Here is a 21,818-nt window from a genome sequence, read left to right as displayed (position 1 = left end):
AAGCCATTAGGAAAAGACTTATTTTCTGTAGCAAATTGGAGGAAAGAAAAGAATTATACTTAATTACATTTTTAACCCAAAGGAAAGCTTAAAAATGAATGTCCAAACGTGAAAAGAGAACTCAGGCTATCATCAAGAATTCCAGTGAACCTGAAGGAATAGCTTGGAGACATCTAGCGCTGACTTGGTTCCCACAGTCTCTTATTTGTTTAAGTTCCCTCATTCATAACCATAAGTAGGTAAGCAGTTTTTCGTGGTGAGACTGAAACGTGTCAGGAAGAGTAGGAGTGGCCTTGGGGGATATAGGCTGAGGTTTGCCTCAGTGGGGTTCCTTGTGTTCGTTTTAGACCTGTAAGTGATGGTGAAATAGCTCTTCACAGCAAGAACTTTGTAGCTGCCAGCAGCATGTGTTTCTTAGATTACACTTTACATTTCTCTGTGCTGTCCGGATAGCCCTAGCAAAAATTAACCAGGCCCAGGGGTGTCAGTTAAGCATCTGACCCTTGATTTCGGCTCGAGTCATGATCTCCCAGTTCGTGAGATTGCGCCCTGCGTCGGGCTCCACACTGAGCAGGGAGCCTGCTTGGGATTCTGTCTCTCTCCCTGTCTCTCTCTCTCACTCTTTCTCTGTCTGCCCCTCCTCCCCCAAAATAAACAATTTTAACAGTTTAAAAATTAAGTCCAACATGGGATGCATGATTTGCCCTGCCCCTGGGCTCCTTGGGTCCTGATCCACCTTTCACACGGTAGCCCAAGTCGGAAATATTTGCATCATCCTTGGATCTGCTCTCGTGGTGCACTTTGAATCACTCAGGCATTTTGATTTGATTTCCTTAAATATATTTTGCTTCTGTGCATTCCTCTCCCTCTGTCAATGATTATTGCATATGCTTGAATATCATAAGGCAAGATTCCCTTCATCCTGCAAAATTACCCCTCAGAAAAGAGGGAGTCTTGTTGTATTGGAGTCAGCACAAAGCCTCTGCTATTACTGGGTGCTTTCCCAACTGCTTTATTTTAAACAGCAGAGCACTGTGTGAGGAAGACACATTAGCCCAAAATGACCTCGTTTGATATGGTTAGACATTTATGGAAGGCACCTGATCAAATCTTCTTTTTTTTTTTAAGAATGAAATAGCACTTAAAATAGTGTGAGTATTTATTCCCAGGAATGTGTCCTCCAATTGTAAATGTAAAATGTTTTTATGAACAACTTTTTTTTTTACCACCAGCCCCCCAAAAGCTCCCTCGTACATTTCAGTTAGCAATATAGAAAGCATGAATACGCATGCACCTACGGGGCAGATGAAACCGTCAGCTCCTAATTTTATTAAGTATCTGCAGTTTAGGACATTTCTCGCGATAGCATCAGACAGCTTCCACAAATGCTGTATCTCCAGTGAAAATGGGCATGCTTCAGAAAACTCAGAGGACTAAAATTCGGACTTGTGGTGATGTTGACACGGAGGTCAGACACACGTGTGAAGAGTGTGAATCAAAGTGTTCGTAGAGATGCGGATGAAAAAAAAAAAAGTAATTTACCTAAACAGGTTTTGTATTTCACTGTGCCACCAAAATTGGCAAATACCCCCCCCTTATCTAATGTAAACAAGTAGACATTCAGAAAAGTGTATGAATCGTAAGCATAGAGCTCAGTGGTTTTTCACCAAGCAGTGTAGGCAGCACACAGACTGAGAACCAGAACATCACCAGCACCAGAAATGCTCCCTCTTGCTCTCTCCCAGTCACTGCCGGCCCGCCTCCCACTGCCATCTGCACACTGCGAACAGCACCCCATCTCCTATCACCACGGATTAGCTTTGCTTGTTTTTGAACTGTTTTCATAAGTAGAATTATTCAGCAAGTACCACTTTGCTGCCTGGCTTCTTTCCTCAACGTTATGTTTTGTGAAATTCATCTATGTTCTTACACGTTGTTTGTTCACATTGCTGAGTGATAACTTAATTTTTTTTTTTTTTTGAACAACCGCAACATATTCATTCTACTATAATAGATGTTTGTGTTGTTTCCAGTTTGGGACTATTATGAACAGTGCTGCTCTTCAGACTCTTTTATGTGACTTCTGGTTACTAAATTCAAATATCTGGTTGGGTACGTGCCTCGGCATGGGATTTACGGCCCACGAGGTCTGCCTTTGTCGGCTCTGGCAGACAGTCGAACTGTTTTCTAAAATGGTTATACTGACTCATCCATCCGTCAGCCAAGCAGGGGAGCTGTTTCTCCCACAGTCTTGCCAACCCTTGGTATTTTCTGTTTTTTAAAAGTTTAGCCATTTTGATGGGAGAATAGTGGTGTTGCGTTATGATTTTAATTTGATTTCTCTGATGGTTAATTTAGTTTACTACGTTTTCCCACATTTAATCACTGTTAGAATTTCTTCAAGTGTCTGTTGATATTCTTTTTCACTTCCTACTCCTTTTCACTGCTTTAAAATTTTGTAGGTTCCAGTTGGGAAAAAAAATCAACTTTTTTTTTTTTTTTTTAAGTTTACTTAGAAAGAGAGAGGGAGCAGGGGAGGAGCAGAGAGAGAGGGCGAGAGAGTATCTCAAGCAGCCTCCATGCTGTCAGCACGGAGCCCCACATGGGGCTCGATCTCATGACTGTGGGATCATGACCTGAGCTGAAATCAAGAGTCAGACACTTAACTGACTGAGCCACCCAGGCGCCCCAAAATTCGACTTTCTTTTTTATTGGATAACTGGATATTGGATAACTGGAGATCATCTTATATTTGGGCAATATGGTCAATTGTAATGACTCCTAACTAATCCATCAACCTTTATGCTCTCTTGGATTCTCTCTCTTGTGCACCATCCAGAAACGTATTTTTTGTAGCCATGCAGATCTGATCAAGTCAACTGCAACCCTCTCACTCATTCTCTCCCCACCCTGATTACCCACCTTCCTATCATCCCTATATGTTTACAGAACTACCCCTTTAAGAGCACTTGGGGGAGGAGGTAGAGTGCACTTGCTAAATGTTCAGATTATCAGGCGTCTTCCCTGGAAATTTTGAATCAGTAGATGAAAGATGGGCCCCAGGAACCTGTGCTACTAACAGGGTTATTCTTATTTTCAGGAAAGTGTGAGGAATACCATAAGCAGATTTTTTTTTTTTTTTTTTGCCTCAGTGCTCTTGCACTGAGTTCTTTTCCACTGTCTGTATTTTTCTGTCTTTTCCTCCATCATTATCTTTCAACATCACACAGATATTACCTGTGGGTGCCTATCTTGACTCCTGAAGGCTGAGTTAATCACTCTGTAGTCAATAAATGCTTATTCCAGATCTTCCACACAAACCTATTCCACTTGTGGCCTTCCCCATCTCAGATGATCACATGCATTGGTATTATCTTCAGTATAAATGCAGAATCTGCCACAGCCTGCACATTGGTGCTCTTCTACTGTTACCTCATGCCTGGATTACTGAAGAACTGGTTTCCCTGCTTGCATCTAGACCCCATGTGGTCAGAGTGATCATTATTTTAAGATCTAAGCCATCCCTCTATGTTCCTGCCCAAACCCTCCAAAGGGTCCCCGCTTCTTTTGCAGTAATAGCCAGAGTTTTCACTAGGTCCTAGGAGGCCCATCCCAATCTGTCCCCTTCCCCACCTTCACACTTTGGTCTTCCAGCTCACACTCCTCACCTACAGTGACCTCCCTACTTTTCTTAGAACGGCCTGGGTATGCTTGCCCTGTAGGGCTTTCGCATTGCCCATCCCTTATGTCTGGAACATTTCCCCTGGATGTCTGTGGTAGTCATTCTTGCACTTTTTTCAAGTCTTGGCTCAGATATCTTCTCAGTGAGTCCTCAGATTCAGAAGTGTGACCCATCCTCCCCATGCCTCCAGTCTCTTTTACCATGGTCTTCCCTCTCCCCCCATGACACTTAGTAGCTCCTAACCACTTACTTATCTGCCAGAACATGAGCTCCCCAAAGGCAAATATTTTTTACTGTTGTGCTCATAACGTATTCCCTAATATCAGAAAAAATGCCTGGCACATAGTAAGTATTCACTGAATACTTGTTTGATGTGTTGAATGAAGTATTCAGGATGCTATAGATATGCCAGCCTTAAATAGTATCTCTTTATAAGCAAGATTTTTATTGAACCCTCTTCCAAGATACATTGCATATTTTCACATCTTGAAGTGAAAACGTGACATTGGGAGTTTGGATGAAGAGGGTGTTGCTTATATACTGCTGTGCTGATTGGAAGGAGAAGCCAGTTGTAGGCTGGTGCATCCTGCCCTCCTTGTGGTTATTCTCTGGGATAAAGGCTAATACAAGATAAGAACCTCTTGGGGTTGGTTCTTGAGTGCTGGATTTTAGGTTTGTTCCCTCTTTGCTGCAATTACTGGAAGTGTCCATGGAGGCTGGTTCCCATGAAGAAATCAGATAACTTAGGAAAATGAAATGTCTTTTATGGTTGGTTCAAGCACATGAGTTTTGAAAAGTGTATGTGGGGCGCCTGCGTGGCTCAGTCGGTTGAGCGTCCGACTTCGGCTCAGGTCATGATCTCGCGATTCGTGAGTTCGAGCCCCGCGTTGGGCTCTGTGCTGACAGCTCAGAGCCTGGAGCCTGCTTCGGATTCTGTCTGCTTCTCTCTCTGCCCCTTCCCCCCTCATGCTCTGTCTCTGTCTCTCAAAAATGAATAAATGTTAAAAAAAATTTTTTAGAAAAAAGTTTATGTATAACTGCATAGTCCTATTATAAAACCAATGTGCTTTTACATATTTTAGCCCATCTAGAGGGCATTCTTCTACATTGTTACATCAGTTTTGGGTGGCCAGAAGCCTCTGTCTCTCTTTTACTCATTCATTATTTCCTGAAACACTGTGATGCTGTCCTGCTAAAATCTGACTGCTTAGATGAGAAGAATATTACTGTATAGGGTCTATTTTTGTACATCTAAGTTTAGAATAGCTTTTGCTTCTATTACTGTGAGTCCTTAAGTTTCTAATATATATGCATATGTACTTCCACATGTAATTTTTGCTTTGTAGAGTGCAGCATTTTCATGGGACGGGAGGATATTTTTCCTCTCAGCTTACAAAGAGATTCTGTTTAAAAATCTGCTGGCTCAGCAGGTCACTATGCCAGCTCGCCTAACCTTTGGTGAGCTCTAATTGTCTCCTTGCTGTTTTACCTGTCCTTGCCTCTCCTCACAGCCCAAATTTATTGATTATAAGCTTTTTATAAGAGTCAGTTCTACACTTTTGTGTTTCCCAAGGTGCCTGGCATACTGCTGGGCTATAATATAGTAGCTCAGAGTAGCTAAGAGAAGTATCCTTTCATGAGGGGTGAATAGATTTCATCTAATAATAAGAATGATTATTAGTAGCTCACTACTTGAAAGAAGACCTGTATGAAGAAATATATCTTAAGTCAGCTACTTATTTGAAAAAGCCAAATCTCAGATAGTATCATAAGGGAAAGCCTGGGTATAGTTTTATCCAAAATAGAAAAGGCAGTTAAGCACCATTCAAATCATGGTGAAAATTTTCATTTAAACGACTTCATAAACTGTATGCATTAGCAAACTTAAAAATAGACAGTTGTGTGAGCTATTATAGGAACTGTATTGTGCAGTAAAAAAAGATACTTCAATTGCCATGCAGCAGAAAAATACCTAATCAGACTGTCCTTTTTTCTCTCAGCGCTCTGAAAGTGTCTCTATTCCAGCCTCTATTAGGGCTGTGATTTAACTAATGCTAATCTTATGAGCCTGCACATCAACAGATAAATTTATATTTAATCTCTGTTCTGTTACTTTTCTCTTCTGTGCGATATGCAAGTACTAATGAGCCAACAAATGTGGAAATTTAGTTTAAAAGTGCCAGGACATAAAGGATGGCAGGCAAATGAGCAAAAGTATGAAATATCTTCTAAAGGCACGCAGTCATTTAACAACTATTGAATACCACTAGCTATTAGGAACCGGGGTATTGGGACTGAAGTGCTAATGAGAGTTTCAGATATAGAACAGGAGGACCGAGGAGATAGCCAATCCCAGCCTTCAAAGCACATAGAGTTCTTTTTTTGTTGTTCATTTATTCATTCACTCATGCGTGCATTCATTGTCCACTGAATGTTGACAATTCAGTGCACCAGGGGTACAATAGTGGAATAGAGCAAACCAGAAATTCTTGTCCCGACTAAACTTGTATTCTAGTGGGATAGAAAGGCAATCACTAAGGTAAATAAGTAAAGAAATACTGTAGGGTGTTATGTGCTAAGGAGAAAAATAAAACAGGAATGAAGGCTGGAAGCGTTGAGGGTGGGAAGCAGGTTGCAGTTTTAGATGGGTTGTCCAGGAAAGGACTTGGCGAGAAGGTGTCTTGTTAGTAAAGGTCTTCCGGAAATGCAGGAGTCAGTGGTGCAGAGGAGGAGGAGTGGAGGCAACCAGGAAGAGGCCGTACAAGGTGCTGAGGTGAAAGGGTGTCTGGCCTGTCGGAGGAATGAATGACGGAGTGGAGCAGGAGGAACTATCTGGGCCTTGAGAGGGGGGGTCGGGTTCCACTCCTAGTGTGACGGGAAGCCACTGAAGGTTTTGCCCCCAGGCCTGGAGTGTGAACCTGTAATTTAGTAAAGGGAGCTAGCCATAGGAAAAGGTTAATTAACAGCTGAATTCAGCTATAAATTGTCAGGCCGACTGGAAAGGTTAAATTGTACTGGAAGATGTAAAACTGGGGTGAGTGAGAAGCAAAAGGTAGACTTCACTGTTCAGGAGTTATGTGTGAGAGATCATAACCGAGTTTCGGAAATGGTACAGAAGTCAGGGAGACTTTGCCGAAAGAGCCAGGCTGAGACACTGAACGCAGCCACAGGCCTTAGGGGCGGCCTTGCCTACTCCAGGGGGCTGGAGGGAGGATCCAGTGGGATCTTCAAAATGCCACCTTCTTTGTTCTTTTACTTAGTTGTTTTATGTGGGTGGTTTTCTAAGGGGAGCTCCTCTGTTCTTTCTCAGACTCCTTATGAGGTAAAATTCTGAGAGAAGGAAGGACAGATCATTGGAAAACTGTATCTGAAATGTTGTCTTCACGTTAATTACCAAGTCATTGTTCTCCAGAAGAGAGGGTGGCAAGTGGCTGGCCTCCGCCCCACATCTGGTGAGTTAGAACCACAACCGAAAACTGTTCTTAAAGGCTGTGATAAACATCTGCTATTTTAGGCCTAAAAACAAAGACAAAACAAATCTCCGAAAGGACTATGTTCTGGGAACTATGGTGATTTCAGTTCATCTTCTTTTTTGTCTCCTCTTGCTATCCTACTTAAAAATCTTCAGCCACAATTCTCAAAGGCACAGGCTTGTTCATTTTCATTTTTATCATCTGCAAAATGAAAAAAGGTACTTGCAATTCTTAATGGTTTCACAGGTTGAGTTCTATGACTTTCTTACAGAGCCTCAAGTGTTTTTTTGTTGTTTTTTTTTAATAAAGACAAAACCTTATGTTACGGGCAAGACTGAAAGCAAAATTCTATGGGCTGTTGCTTCTGCCAAAGAAACATTGCCCTCTCTTGGCTTAAGGTGCTGAAAGACTCAGCGATGCTTTCTAATTTTGGAGTGTTGCCTTTTAATTCTGAATTGGCGCTGTTTGCCCTGAAATGTCATAGATAGGTATTTTGCCCACAAGTGGATGTGCAACAGCTAATTTCTCTTGTGACTTTCAGAGGAAGTCAGAGTTAAAATGGAAAATTGCTGCAGGAAGCTGGCATGATTATAAACTCTTGAGTGCTTGAAAGAGGAATAAAACCTCTTTCCATTCTCAACTGCATGGAAAATATTAAACTCCTTTTCAGGAAGCAGGGGAGATGATGAGTATTATGCATTTTCATCCTTTCCTCATGGGTTCTTGTGATTCAAATCCTATCCCGGTTGTAGTGCTGCTCTGCCTTAAAAATCTTGAATGCCAAGATTGAATCATTATTTGTATCCTTATTTTTCCTTAAACTTGTCTGGTGCTTTGAGGATACTCATTATGCACCTTTTTTGTCGTGGAGGTTCTGGCAGTATTAGTTCATCTTGACTGATGCCCTTGACTTCAGAGTATAAATAGGAAAATAGAGATAGGTGACAAGGATTGATTAGTGATCTTCCTAAGTGAAACAGTAAACCCATCTAGATAAATCACTAGCTCCAAAGCCTGGAGAATGAATGTTAAAAGAATTAAGGGTAGTGTGGGGTGTATGTGTGTGTCTGTTTAGTTGATGGGGAAATTTTCTAGAGAGCTACAAGGACGCAAAGATTCTGTTTTACTTTTGGGTTTTTATTTAAAAAAAAAAGTCTTCTGAGTTTTGGAGCTGTTGGACTGATTACTTACTTTGTTTTTTTTTTTTAAGGGAAAAAATTTTTTTAAGTAAAAGGGAACTGAGATTAATATTTTATTGCCTTTTCGAGTCCCCCCCCCCCACTGCTGTCTCCGTGTGTGTGTGTGTGTGTGTGTGTGTGTGTGTGTGTGTGTAAGTACTTCACATTACTAGACTTTAATTGTAGGGTTGAAAGGGCTCAGGGAATCATCTGATTCTTTGGCAATTTTAAGCCATCACAGATAGGTGAAAAAATATTTTGAAATTTTCTAGCTTTTACTCTGTGCCGGGCAGTGTTCTAAGCACTTGACACAATTTAACTAAGCACTTGACACAATTTAACTTTTTTAACCCTGACATTCACCCAAAAGAGATAGGTGATATTATTCCCATACACCGTTTGAGGGTAACTGAAGTACAAAGTTCAGCCACTTGCCCCATAAGGAATAGATCTGGGATTTGAATCTAGACACCGGAGTCTGTGCTCTCAACCATTATATTACCATCTGCTTTTTTCCCTCTCCCTTTCTTTCTAGAATTTGCAGTTTCAAGGGTTAATTTTCACTCTCATTTTCCCTTACATAATGTGGTTTCCTCAGCATACAGTTTAAGACTCCTTTTGGCTTTGTTTTCCTTTTTCTTTGAACTTGATTAAGAAACAGCACTTCTCCAGCCCCTATCAGTCACTGCCACTCCCTTCTCTCACCTCCTCCTTGTTGATATTCTCCAACGCTTAAACCATTTCTGCATTCTTAAGTTATTTTACGTCAGGACCAGAAACTGGTGCTATAATAATGGCTTGACCAGTTCTGAATAAGATAATATTAATAGTACAATTACCTCATGGTTTGTACATATATTCTCTATCCTTATTTACCACATCTTTTTTTTTTTTACTGCATTTGCAAAACCACATTCTTTATGCCTTAGATCTTGCTAATAGTGATGCCATTTTATTCATTCATGTACATCTCAGATTTCTGAAGACCTTTGACTTTTGATTGGAATCCACAAACACGTTGGGCTCTTTGTAGACATTTCGTAGCATCTGTTGAGGTTATTTATGAAAGTTTATAACTGTGTATCCTCAGATTTTCTGGCTCTTGAGACAACATTGCTATTAATATGTTGAGCGTAAAACTGTCAAAGACAGTTGTGTGATTCAGTATGATAAATGGGTACTTCGGACTGGCTGTTGGCACGTTATCTTCCTGATTGCATTGCAGAGAAGAGACTAAAGAATGGAGCATTGTCTCCCACCCTCTCATCCCATCCCCTACACTCCCTGTCTACTTGGTATAATGTAGTGGACGCTCCACTCTTACTGAAGATGAAATAATGCTGATGAGTTTTCTGCTTCCCAGTGCAAAGACAATCATTACCCAATTACCAAGTCCCATATAAGACTGAGTTTGCAAGAGTAAGTTTATGGTGATTGCTGCTATAAATGAAGTAAAGAATTTCACAGGATTATAAGTTGTAAATGCAGCTTCCTCCTCCATCATTACCCTTCCATAATAATGTTTAGTATATGGAGTCTGAGAGCCGGAGATAGGTGGTGAGCAGCCCTCTCCTGTGTCTTGTTTACTGTGCTGCTCTGTCTCTTAAGATCATGGGTGTTTCTAGGCTGGAATTGTTCGCCTCTACTAGTCCCGACCTCCTCAGGAGCCCCCTATACCCAGGACCTCCCACTCACCCCTGCTGCCACTTAAGTTTCACTGGAACAAGATCTTGACTGCTTTTCCTGTTCCTTTCTTTGAAAGTGACATACATACTTGCTGAAATCATCTATGATATGTCCAATTAGTACACCAAAATTCCGTTTTAACTGGCATGTGTATGTTCCTGTGACTCTCTCTACCCAGGACCTGGGAACTTTGGCCAGTGGGTTAGAGGAAAGGAGTGCACTTCCTTCCAGCCGGGGAGCTTAGGTGTTCCTGTGGCATCCTGTTTTTGCCTCTGTGATATCGTGATAGCATTGTAATGTACCTGCGTCCCTGTAAGTTTTTCCCACCTGACTGAGCATGCAGTTTATTTAGGGCTTGGCTTAGTGAGGTCCTATAGTGCTAACCTTTTTTTCTCCTGCCTTGTTCTAAACATCATTCCACATGATACTGTTGGTACCAATCCAAGAAACTTCTTGGTTTTAATAGGCTTTTTAGAAGCTGGCAGAGGGACTTATATACCATACAGATTTGTTTGAAAAAAAAAAATGTAATTTCTCAACAGTGGACTTGTAGCCAAGCTTTTTTTTTTTTAAGATTATTTATTTTGAGAGAGAGAGAGAGAGAGAGAGAGAGAGAGAGAGAGAAAACAGAGAGAGAGAGAGAGAGAGAGAAAACAGGGGAGGGGCAGAGAGAGAGAGGGAGAGAGAGAATCTCAAGCAGTCTCCACACTATCAGCACAGAGCCCAGTGCGGGGCTCGAACTCACGAACCGTGTGTGAGATTGTGACCTGAGCTGAAATCAGTAGTCAGATGGTTAACTGACTGAGCCACCCAGGTGTCCCAAGATTTTTTTTTTAAGTTATTTTTATTTATCTTTGAGAGAGAGAGAGAGAGAGAGAGAGAGAGTGAGAGAGAGAGAGTATGTGTGCATGCAAGTGGGGGAGGGGCAGAGAGGGGTAGAGAAAAGTGGGGGAGGGGCAGAGAGGGGTAGAGAAGGACTCTCAAGTAGGTTCCATGCTGTCAGTGCAGAGCCTGATGTGGGGCTCAGTCTCACAAACCCTGAGATTGTGACCTGGTCCAAGGTCAAGAGTGAGACATTTAACTGACCGAGCTACCCAGGTGTCCTGCAACCAAGCTTTTTGGAGTACAGCTTCCTTTACCCCAAGTTCATGCCCCTGTGCTTTTTGTCCCTGTGATGTCTTCCAGAAGTGCCTTTCTCCCTCGGGGTCCTTTTCTGTCAAACTGCTCTTCATTCTCAAAGGCAGCCAAGAGATCACCTCTTCTCACCTCTGAGAAGTCTTCTCTTACCTTTCTCGCATCCAGAGCTCATCCTTGTCTTTCCTTGGGCTTCAATATATTTTTATTGCACCAAATGTATTTAGCTCCATTTTTAAATTTTTTTTTATTGTTTATTTATTTTTGAGCGAGCGAAAAAGAGTGTGAGCAGGGGAAGGGGCAGAGAGAGAGGGAGACACAGAATCTGAAGCAGGCTCCAGGCTCCGAGCTGTCAGCACAGAGCCTGAGGCAGGGCTCGAACTCACGAACCGCGAGATCATGACCTATAGCTCTAATTATTTAAAAATTACTGTCTACTAACCTGTCTACTGTGTTAGACTTGAGCTGCTTGTAGCCAGGCCTATGTCTATCTATTCATTTTTCATTTCTACTCATGATGTGGTTCCAGTTACATGGTAGGGGCTCAATGGATGCAGAGCTGTATTGGATTCCTTTATAAGAATAGCACTGGGGTGGGCGAGGAAGGGTCATCTGGCAGGGAGTAGAACTCCAGGCAGAGGAAAAGACTGAAGCAGGGATAGTTGCTATGACTTGTGTGAAGCTGAGGCTGAGGGGCAAGTTGAGATTGGGGCATACACGCTGCCAGGGCATGACATGATGCCAATTTGGATGGTGGCAGGAATTCTCGGAGCAGTGCACAGAGATGGCAGCAGACGTGTGAGTAGAAGTCGGGGCTGTGGTAGTTGCAGAGGGAGAGAAACTTCCTTGGAAGTGGAAGGTTTATATGGGATGACAAGATGAGAGATGCAGTGTGGGGAGGCGGTGGAGGACCCAGGAGGCGATGGGCAAGTTGGAGGGAGGACAGCAGGAGCTGCCAACTGGCAGCCGTGACACCGGGGAAAGGGCGGGAGGGACAGGGCATTCACTTCAAGCGCAAGGGGTTATTATGTCAGGTGTGGGGGAGGGGAGTTGCTGTGACCGCAGCCGTTATGGATGTGTCCAGTAGTGTCGGGCAGTTGTATGCACTGTACATGGTGAGTCCGTGATTGATGGTGAAATTGTATCTTAGGCAGCCAAGGGAAGCTGGGGACTGGCACGGGAACCAAATAACAGGTTTGGCTTTCCTTGGCAAGGAATGAGATCACATGGGACCATAATGCTGCACAAATAGGATGCAAAGTGTATGTCAGAAATTCAGGTTTTGCCCTTTCCCCCCTTCTTTGCCTGTACAAACCACTCTGCGAGGCTGGGCTTTCTGTCCCAGAAGGAAATCCTAACACATACTTGGATACTTCTCAACTTATCTCAGATTAAAAGAAAAAAAAAATTTTTTTTTTAGTAACTTTTATCCGGAAACACAGTCTTGGTCTACTAAGTATTATGTCTGGTCTAGTCCATCTGCATACATTTTATTGTATAAATAAAATACCGACTTTATCATCTTATTCATTCAAAGGTAAAGCTCCTCCCATTCTTCCCGTTTGATGTAGAAGTGAAGCCTGAGGTGGGAAAGAGAGAGTCCTGATGGGCCTCTCCTCCCTCTTTTCCCCTACCACATCTGTTCTTCCTCTCTACTCACCAGGCAATGCTGGCTGCTTCAGAGAAGACTGGGTAGGTAGGGATAATCAAGCACAGGAAAGTCTTACAGCATGGCATCGGTTTGCCATTGGGGAAACCCCATGGCAGATGTAAACCTGACGTTTATAGGTTCTGTTTAGAGTCCCTGCCCCCTTCATTTCTATGACTCTCCCCTGTGTTTTCCTTGCTGTGGGGGAATACGCCTTCTCTTTTAGGCCAGTGGGGTGCTGAGGTTTCCTTACTGGTCTGGACAGCCTTAGCTCACTTTCAGATCACGTGGACTTGCCAGTATTTATGGGATATGTAGGTGGAGAAACCTGAAGTCTTTGGAAGATGCTGTGCTGATACCTAAGAGAGAGGCAGGAGCTAGAAATATACATGTGGGGCTAACAGCTGTGCAAATGGTGGTGAAAGTCAGGAGAGTGGACACCTCTGGCCTGCAAGAGACATGGAACCTCAGAGATTCTCGTATTTGAGAAGCAGGAGAAGGAGCTGGCAAAGAAGGTGGATAGAAGCCTCTCTCAGAGTATTGTTTCTATAAAGGGGCAGGCTGTGCAGAAGTCAGCTCAGAATTATGTGTATTATTGTGTCTGTTTTTTACCCAGAATGTGGAACTTATAAATGCAGTCATTTTTATGTTAATTGTGAAGACCTTAAATTGTTTCCCGCCCCCCATTTTGAAAATTGATGTTAATTTTACTTTAGAAGTTCTAATTCTTTGCAGATAAATTTTAACTTTTTTTTTCAGTTGTGTATGAACACAGATCAAGATTAGAGAAATCCTTGCAAAAGGAAAGACTTGAACATAAGAAAGCAAAGGAAGGTAAATATAAAATGCAATTTCTGTTCTGTATTTTTATCAAACTCCTCGTTGACATATCATGTACTTGCTTTACTATCTTTTTGCTAAGAAATTTCTCAGCTAAACCCTAAGTCAGTTTTATGGGTAGACTGAGAAAGTCAAGCAATATGTAATGCATTGTGCAGTTCAATAATTTCTGCTTAAGATTAGGTTCAGAATCTTTCATTCAGTTTATGCCACTTTGAGGTAGTTCATATTATTAGTTATACATCAGAAATAAACAGCTTTTCATGTGAATATTACACATATGTTACTTATACCAGAAACTTCTGTCCATAGATGTACAAGGAGTAACAGCTTGTGTTGTCCAGAATATGACAAATTTTATACATTCGTATACACATACATGCATACATTTAGACATATACATACATTTATAACATAATAAATTGATCTCATTGCATGATGTCTCTTTGTGGTGTCTTCTATGTTATGCACATATTTTATTTTAGGCTTTTATTGGCACAGCTGATGGGTTCAATTTGAGAAATTAGCATTTAGGATAGGCATTAGGCAATGCTATTGATTTTTATCAGAATTTTTCTAGAAAACATAGGCTTTATACAGCTTGTGGTTTGAATTTATCCCCATTCTTCTTTTTATTTGTTTCCTTATGTTTTGTGAAATCTTATGAGGAAATATAAGTTAGGTATTCTGTCTGATTATGTTGGTATGAGTAGAGGGAGGGAAAATGGGAGGGCAGTATGGGGTAGGATGTTTTACTGACCCTTGGATTAAGCCTGTTGGAAGAATACAAGTTTAACATCATTAAACTGCTTTGATAGGATTTGGATTCTCCTTGTCTTTAAATGCAGAGTGATTTTATAGAGCCATCTAGTGGATAATAAAGCTTTAAGAGCATAAAAGGTGGTTTCCAAGGCTTGATTTCTCTTTTCAAGTCCTGAATGGTTTTAGCATGCCATCTAGTGGATAGCAATAAATCATCTCTTGTCTTTAGGTGTGCCTCATTTTTTTCTTTCTTCTTAATTTCAAGGAGAGTCCATCGCAGAATGCACAACCTAAGATCACTTCTAATTAATTGGTTATCATGTATATTTTGTTTATTCAAGATATATAGCTTTAAAATAAAGATGAAAATTATATGATAGTTATTTTCAATTCTCTCTAAAGCATTAAAAGGCAAAATAAACTGTGTTACTAAGCATGATTGTTTTTAAACCTAAAATATTTTTCACAAGTCTGAGTAAAGTTTGCCTTTGTTTAAAAATTCCATAATGAATTAACTTACACCCTATTTTCTCCATTTTTTATTTTCTAGATTTTCTTGTTTATAAATTAGAAGCACAAGAAACACTAAATAAAGGAAGGGTATGTTTTGGGTTTTTTTCTTAATTATTTTATGAAACTTAAGGAGAGAGAAATATAGCAACAAAATCTTTTACAGTGTTGATCATTAGGACAGTAAGGCTGAAATATATATCTACGTATATATATACATAATATATGTGAATATATATATATACACGTATATATATATATACATGTGTATATATACGTAGATATATATACGAAATATATATCTACATATATATATGTATAGTATATATATATAAATATATAACTATATTTAAATATAAATATAAATATAATTACATAAACATATAAATATATTTTTGATAAAGTGGGAGTAGCCTTAATGTTCAACAATAAATAAAAGATCATTCATTTGTTCATTTGTAGTCCTTTTCTAAGAGAATATATATGTGATGTATATTTTGCTTTGCCTTTGTACAGTGTTACTGTAACTTGCATAGATGTTACTGTGTAACATCTGGCCTAGGGTCAGCATTCAAATACATTTGTGGAAGGAAGGAAGGAAGGAATGATAGTGGCATTAAATTTTTTTTTTTTTTTTAGTACAAATTCACTGGAGAAAAGCAAGCTTTTCTCTTACTCTAAGAAAAACATATAACATTAGTTGAATGAAACATCAGCATTCTGGGGTACTAAAACTGAGAAGATTCAGGAGGCTGTCAGCTTTCAACAGGCCTTTTAAAAGGCCCAGCTAAGATTGCGTACTTTCTGTTGTGCATTTCAAAAGAGTTACTCTTACTTTACAAAGAAAGTTCGTTATGAAATAAAGCAATAGAGTAAACTTTAACTTTACAAAGAAAGTACGTTATGAAATGAAGCAATAAAATAAAGCAATAAAGTTTACTCTTTGACTTTACAAAGAAACTGCGTTATGAAATAAAGCGATAAAGTGAAGTGATAGAGGAAAAATGCAGTTCATTTTGAAAATTAAAAAAAAAAAAAAAAAAAGAAAACCAGAAATGGCTGGGAGTGTACTTGTGCTGGAGATGGGGTGCAGCACGTCAGATAGAACAGCACAGGGAGGGAGAATTGTCAGGCATCTTGTGCCCTGAGTGCTTGTGGCTGTCCAGGACTGTGGAAATGTGTGAGGCCCGTGTGTAAAGATGTTCCCCTGGGACACAAATTGTACACTGCTGCAACATGGCTTGGGCTCAGGTTTCAGTCCTGGCTCTGCTACTAAACAAGTGTTTGCCCTCAGCTTGGAGTCCTTATCCTTTCTCGGTTTCTCACTTGTGAAATGGGTAAAGTGACACATGGAGAATTCCTTACCCGCGGAAACCCAGGGAAGGAAAGCACCTTTTCTCTTCCCTTTCTTAAACCTTGCAGAGACTGTGAGGCCTGGTGTAAGTTGGTTCATCCCCCCATCCCCTCAGAGCACCTGGCGTAGTGTATCAGCCACGCGCCATGCACAGTGACTGTGTCTCAGGGCAAGGACCTTGTGCATCTGAGCCTCGGTTCGCTTCAACTGGAAGGGAAGTAAATCATTTCCAGGGGCCCTGCCAGGGTGCTGTTTTATGACTTCACGTCTTACTGTTTCTTTACTAAAATGTAGCAAACTTTGAGGAACATTGAAACTTCTTCCTGCCGTTAAATAAAGAGATGGCCCCAGAGAAATCCTGGTTAGAGCATAGAATTCATTGTGGCTTATATAAGTGAAATAGATGGAATTGTTCTGTTAAGTGCTTTAAACCATGTTTAGCAAGAGAGCCAGATTCGTTATCTCTGTGTTAACCATTTTCTTTTCAATTTACAGCAAGATTCCAATAGTAGATACAGTGCGTTGAATGTGCAACATCAGATGTTGAAAGTGAGTAATTTAAAGCTGTTCTTCATGCATGGATGAAAGAACTAAGTAACTTACAAGATCAAGGAAAGCTTATGGAAGGTTGATTTGTGTGGTAATACAGCACATTGTCATTTTTCACTAAAAATGATGTAGAATTGTGATGTCCCCTCATCTTATCACCCAATTATAAACACACACACACACACACACACACACACACACACAACCATTCAGCTTATTACACATTTTTTTTTGGTGAAACAGTGTCTGGTCACCTGATTTTTAATTCTGTTCTTCTCTTTATCCTTTAAGGCTTTTTGTTTGTTTAATTTCTCACAGTGGTCTACCTTAGATATTTGCTTTCATCTTAGGCACGTTGGAGGCAGTAGAATTAAATACCTCATTCATGTTACTAATATTTAATGTGTCCTTTTACTTGCTACAGGAACACAATTTATATTTAAAGCTTTTCCTTCCTTGATTCTTGGGTAAAACTATTGTGGGTCAAGACGACTTAAGAAAGAGAGAGAGAGAGAAAGAGGGGGGGTGGGCGGGGGGGGGGAAGATTCATTATTTCTGTGAAGCTAGAAGAGAAGACTGGATCTCATGAAGCCTTCTGCACAGCAGGAAAACCCTGTCAGGGTCTCCACCCCTTCCTTCAACCTCCCTCCCTCCCCGCCTGGCTTTTTATTTGGTATTGTCTTTCCTCCTGTGTCAGTAGAGTGAGTGCTTTTCATTGAAACCAGAACCTTTCCTGGATCAAGAAAGCAGTGCATGGATTAAAGCAGACCATCCTTTCATTAAGCATATGGAGATTGTAGCATTTACCTAGATTATGATTACAGTGTAGTATTATAACTAGGAGTAAGGTAAATAAGATTTATTACTTCCCCCAAAGGGAAAAATATCACTTTTTTCCCCCTTTTTCTTTAAACTGAGTTGCCAGGAAGGCTGAAAAGTAAGGAAGGGAAATAAAAAATGTTGCTGAGAAAACATTAGATTGAAAGTCTGGAATATCTGTGGAGGGATAATTTTTCCATTATCTTTACCTTGTCTCTGCAGCAATTTGAACCCCTGGGAATTTCCCCAAATCCTTCCCCCCCCCCTTTCCATTGCTAACTTCTGACTTCTTGTTGTTTTACCGATGTTAAAAATTAAAGAGAAAATTATGTTTGGCCATGATCCCAAGCCGCTGGTCTGAAATGTAAGGGAAATGGAGGGGAACTGCCCAAATTAAAAGCAACCTGAGGAAGACAGAACCTGCTACTTCACCTGTTCTTTCCCCAGAGAGAAAGGCTATAGACTCTGGGATAATTTAGGGAATACACATCTCTGCTCAAGTTCTCATCTTTGCAGAGTCAACACGAGGAGCTGAAGAAACAGCACAGCGACTTGGAGGAGGAACATCGCAAGCAAGGAGAAGACTTCAGTAGGACGTTTAATGACCATAAGCAGAAATACCTGCAGCTGCAGCAAGAGAAAGAGCAAGAACTTTCTAAGCTAAAAGGTATTTGAAAGTCTAATTAGCCAGTTTATGTGGACATAACTGCTCATATTAATGTTTCTGTAAAACAATAGTATTTTGTTTGTTGTTTTACATGGCGATTGATTCACACTTAGAGAATCAATCAAAGAGAAAGAGTGTGAGCCGGGGAGGGGCAGAGAGAGAGGGAGAGAGGATCCCAGGCAGGCTCTGTGCTATCAGTGCCGAGCCTGAAGCAGGGCTCAGTCTCCTGAACTGTGACATCATAAACTGGGCCGGGATCAAGAGTTGGACACTGAGCCACCCAGGCGCCCCCACATGTGGTTACTTCTTCGTAACGTTTCACGTTTATCTTTATCTCTTTGTGTTTGTTTAGGGAAACAGAATAGAATAGTGATTCTTAATTGTTTTTTTAACATTTACTTATTTTTGAGAGACAGAGAGAGACAGAGTGTGAGCGGGGGAGGGGCAGAGAGAGAGACACACACACAGAATCCGAAGCAGGCTCCAGGCTCTGGGCTCTCAGCACAGAGCCCGATGCGGGACTCAAACTCATGAGCTGTGAGATCATGACCTGAGTTGAAGGTGGACGCTCAACCGACTGAGCCACCCAGGCGCCCTAGAATACTTAGTGGTTCTTGGTGGGGCACGTTGGTCTCATTGGGTAAGACAGTTCTCTTTGTATGTGTATTGCAAGATATTTAGCATCTCTGACCCCTATCCACAAAATGCCAGCAATGCTGCATGGTCATTGTGATGATCAGAATTGCCCTGTGCATTTCCTAGTCTCCAAGGGGCCAAAAAGATTACCTGTTGATTGCTAGCAGTAGCTCTGAGAAGCTCAGGCCCCAGAGTCAGAGTGCCCTGGTGAATTTTGGCCTCTTCAGTTACTAGTTACATGACCATGGACAGGCTCTATAATCACCACACACCTCATTGCCATTGTCTGTAGAACTGGGGTATTCATAACAAGTTATCAACCTCCTAGGGTTCGTGTGAGGATTAAATGATTTATGTACAGCACCTAGAACAGTTACTGACACACAACCAGCATCAGCATGAAGCATTTTCATACTAATATGAAGCAATATGTGTCACTTCTCTGAGTACATGTAAATTCTTAAAAGGGGAAATATTCTACAATCAGCTCTTCAGATGCTAAATAAGTTTGGAGTGCGAGAGTTGGTGTAAAAAGGCACATAATGCTTGCAAAAACAATGGTGAAATCCAAGGAAGCCCTGTGGCCCAGTTAATTGTACTGTACCAAACAGTATTTTGATTTTATATAAGATATCATCATAGAGGGAAGCTGAGTGATGGATACTTTGGACCTCTGTGTACTTTTTTTTTGCAATGTTTTGTCTGTAAGTACTTCAAAATAATAAGTTACAGCAAAAAGGCACATGGGAATTAGGTAGCCATAGAAGCAGTTTACAAGGAGTTCAGGTGCTCTTGAGAGAGGGGCCAGGTGTCAGCAGATGATACCCAAAAGGTGTAGACTGGCAGGGGTGTTGGCTTGTTGGTGATATGGCAGATGGTGGGGGTCATTAAGATAACAGAGAAAAGTCTTCACAGAGGTAATATAAATCATGTTTTCTTGTGTCTACTCTGTATTCCTTTCTTTGAAATAAAGCTCATGTAGAGTAGAGTTTTAACAAATTAAATACAGAAGTGATAAATCAGAACCATGGCAAAGAGAAGGACACATGTATGTGAATTCTGTGTACTAAGATAACGCAAGCCTCGTAACCTGGTCTCAACTTGCTGGCAGCCAGGACAGAAAAGGAAATGCAGTAAGTGATAGGGTTCTCATCATCAGAAAGAGAGAATATACCTACACTGTGTGTTGAGCAAGGGAGGGAGAAACAGAGAGTAAGAGAAGGAGGTGAGAGAGAATGGTACGTATTTCTGGTATCAATTAATTTTTGAAAGAAATTTCACAGAGGCCTTAAACAGTCGGGTGTGAAGATGCGTTTGATGACACTTTTATAAGCAGTTTTTACATCAGCACTTTTGTGTGATTATGATTCCTGGATAAAAGCTTTAGATAGTAAGTTAAAGCATACTGTGATAGATGCAGATTAGTGGCAACTAAGGTGAATAACCAGGCAGTCTGTGGTAGTTTAATGTGATACCAGAAGGGAATTTAGAATCCTGGGGAGATGAGCTGGGAGTATATAAGTTTAAGTAAGTATTCTTTTTGTTATTGTTAAAATAATAGCTGGCACTCAGCAAATGTTTACCATGTGCCAGTACCAGGTGAAACTCTTCATGCGATTATTTTTATTTAATTCTCATAACAACCTGTAAGTTAGGCATTGTGTTTAGCCTAATTTAACAAATGAAGGCACTGAGGCTTAATAAAATTAAATAAGTCAATACAGTTAAAGTACAGAGGCAACTGCCTTAAGTTTATAATCCAAAACTCCTTTATAAGCTAGTGGGTTGGGTGTTGTGTGTGTGCATGCATGTAGGCGTGTATACGCATGTTTGCATGTGCATGTGTGTATGCGTGTGTGTCTACTGAAGCCCCCATCCAGCCAACGACACATTTAGGGTGTCCTTGGATTGCCAGTGGTGTCCTGTTTTGACCTTTGAGTCAAAATCCTTCCCACCCTGTTCTTGATCTCTCCCCTAAACCCAGTCACCAGTCCAAAGCTCAGGGGGTTAGGCAGGGATTATATAGGAGTAAAAGTGGACAGAAAATATGGTGAGAGGTGGTGATGGGCACTTTCTTCAGCGCTGGGTGCCACGCTGCAGAGTTAGGGTTTTGTCTGCCACTCGGGTGGTTTGCCCACCACTGTGCAGACTTAACAGCTGCTGTCTCAGCATTGTTATTAACAGCATCCCCTTTCACTTTCAAAGGTACCTCCCATTGAAAAATGAATTATATTGTCATCCTGCCACCATTCAACTTCTGCTGAGCATTGTCACATGAGATTTAGCCTCGTGTTGCCAAATATTCGTAGACCCAGATTCTTGATTTTTAAGTGGTGACAACTGTTCAAATGTGGAACACTCTGCATAGGTCAACACTGCAGGGGCCAAAAAAAAAAAAAAAAAAAAAAGAGAGAGAAAAAAAAAAGAAAAAACTCATGTGAGTTAGATTCAGCCCTGGAGCTAACAGTTCATAGCATCTAATGCCCAGATATAGTGAACGTGAGAAAATCACCAGGAGGGTAAGAGAGCTGGGCCTGGAATCTTTAAGTCACTGAAGCTGTTCCCTGAACAGTAGGCTTGAGATTGGAGAGATTATAGGACTTTACTTGGACAGCCACGGTCTCACATTATAGCCCTGGAGAAAACTGTCCTTTCGTTATTGGTGGGAGAATTTGCATCAGTCAAGAACTCAATGGTAGGGGAAAGAAAATATATGTAGAATTTTTCAACAGGTAAGTGGGATTTTTCTCTGTCTCTTATTTCTTGAGTTGCCTTTGTAATTGAAATACCCTTTGGGGTCTGTGGAAATTATTCATGCTATAGAAGGAGGATTTGTACTTTTTGATAACTTTCTTTTTAATTTGTGGAGAGACTCAAATC

The 21,818-nt window shown here is 40.9% G+C and overlaps 1 protein-coding gene across 4 annotated transcripts in view; it reads left to right on the top strand.

Moving 5' to 3' along the window:
* GOLIM4 (golgi integral membrane protein 4) overlaps positions 1–21,818 on the top strand; it is a 79,848-nt gene that overhangs the window by 31,726 nt on the left and 26,304 nt on the right. For all 4 annotated transcript variants that reach the window (XM_030329181.1, XM_030329180.1, XM_030329179.1 and 1 more), the window contains exons 2-5: positions 13,561–13,635; positions 14,954–15,003; positions 16,763–16,816; positions 18,152–18,302. In XM_030329181.1, the coding sequence (XP_030185041.1) occupies positions 13,561–13,635; positions 14,954–15,003; positions 16,763–16,816; positions 18,152–18,302 (330 nt within the window). The remainder of the gene's footprint in view (positions 1–13,560; positions 13,636–14,953; positions 15,004–16,762; positions 16,817–18,151; positions 18,303–21,818) is intronic.

Source organism: Lynx canadensis, chromosome C2, assembly GCF_007474595.2.
Source record: "Lynx canadensis isolate LIC74 chromosome C2, mLynCan4.pri.v2, whole genome shotgun sequence".
Classification (NCBI taxonomy): domain Eukaryota; kingdom Metazoa; phylum Chordata; class Mammalia; order Carnivora; family Felidae; genus Lynx; species Lynx canadensis.
The sequence above is the reverse complement of the archived record's forward strand: the minus strand, read 5'-3'. Positions and strand labels throughout refer to the sequence as shown.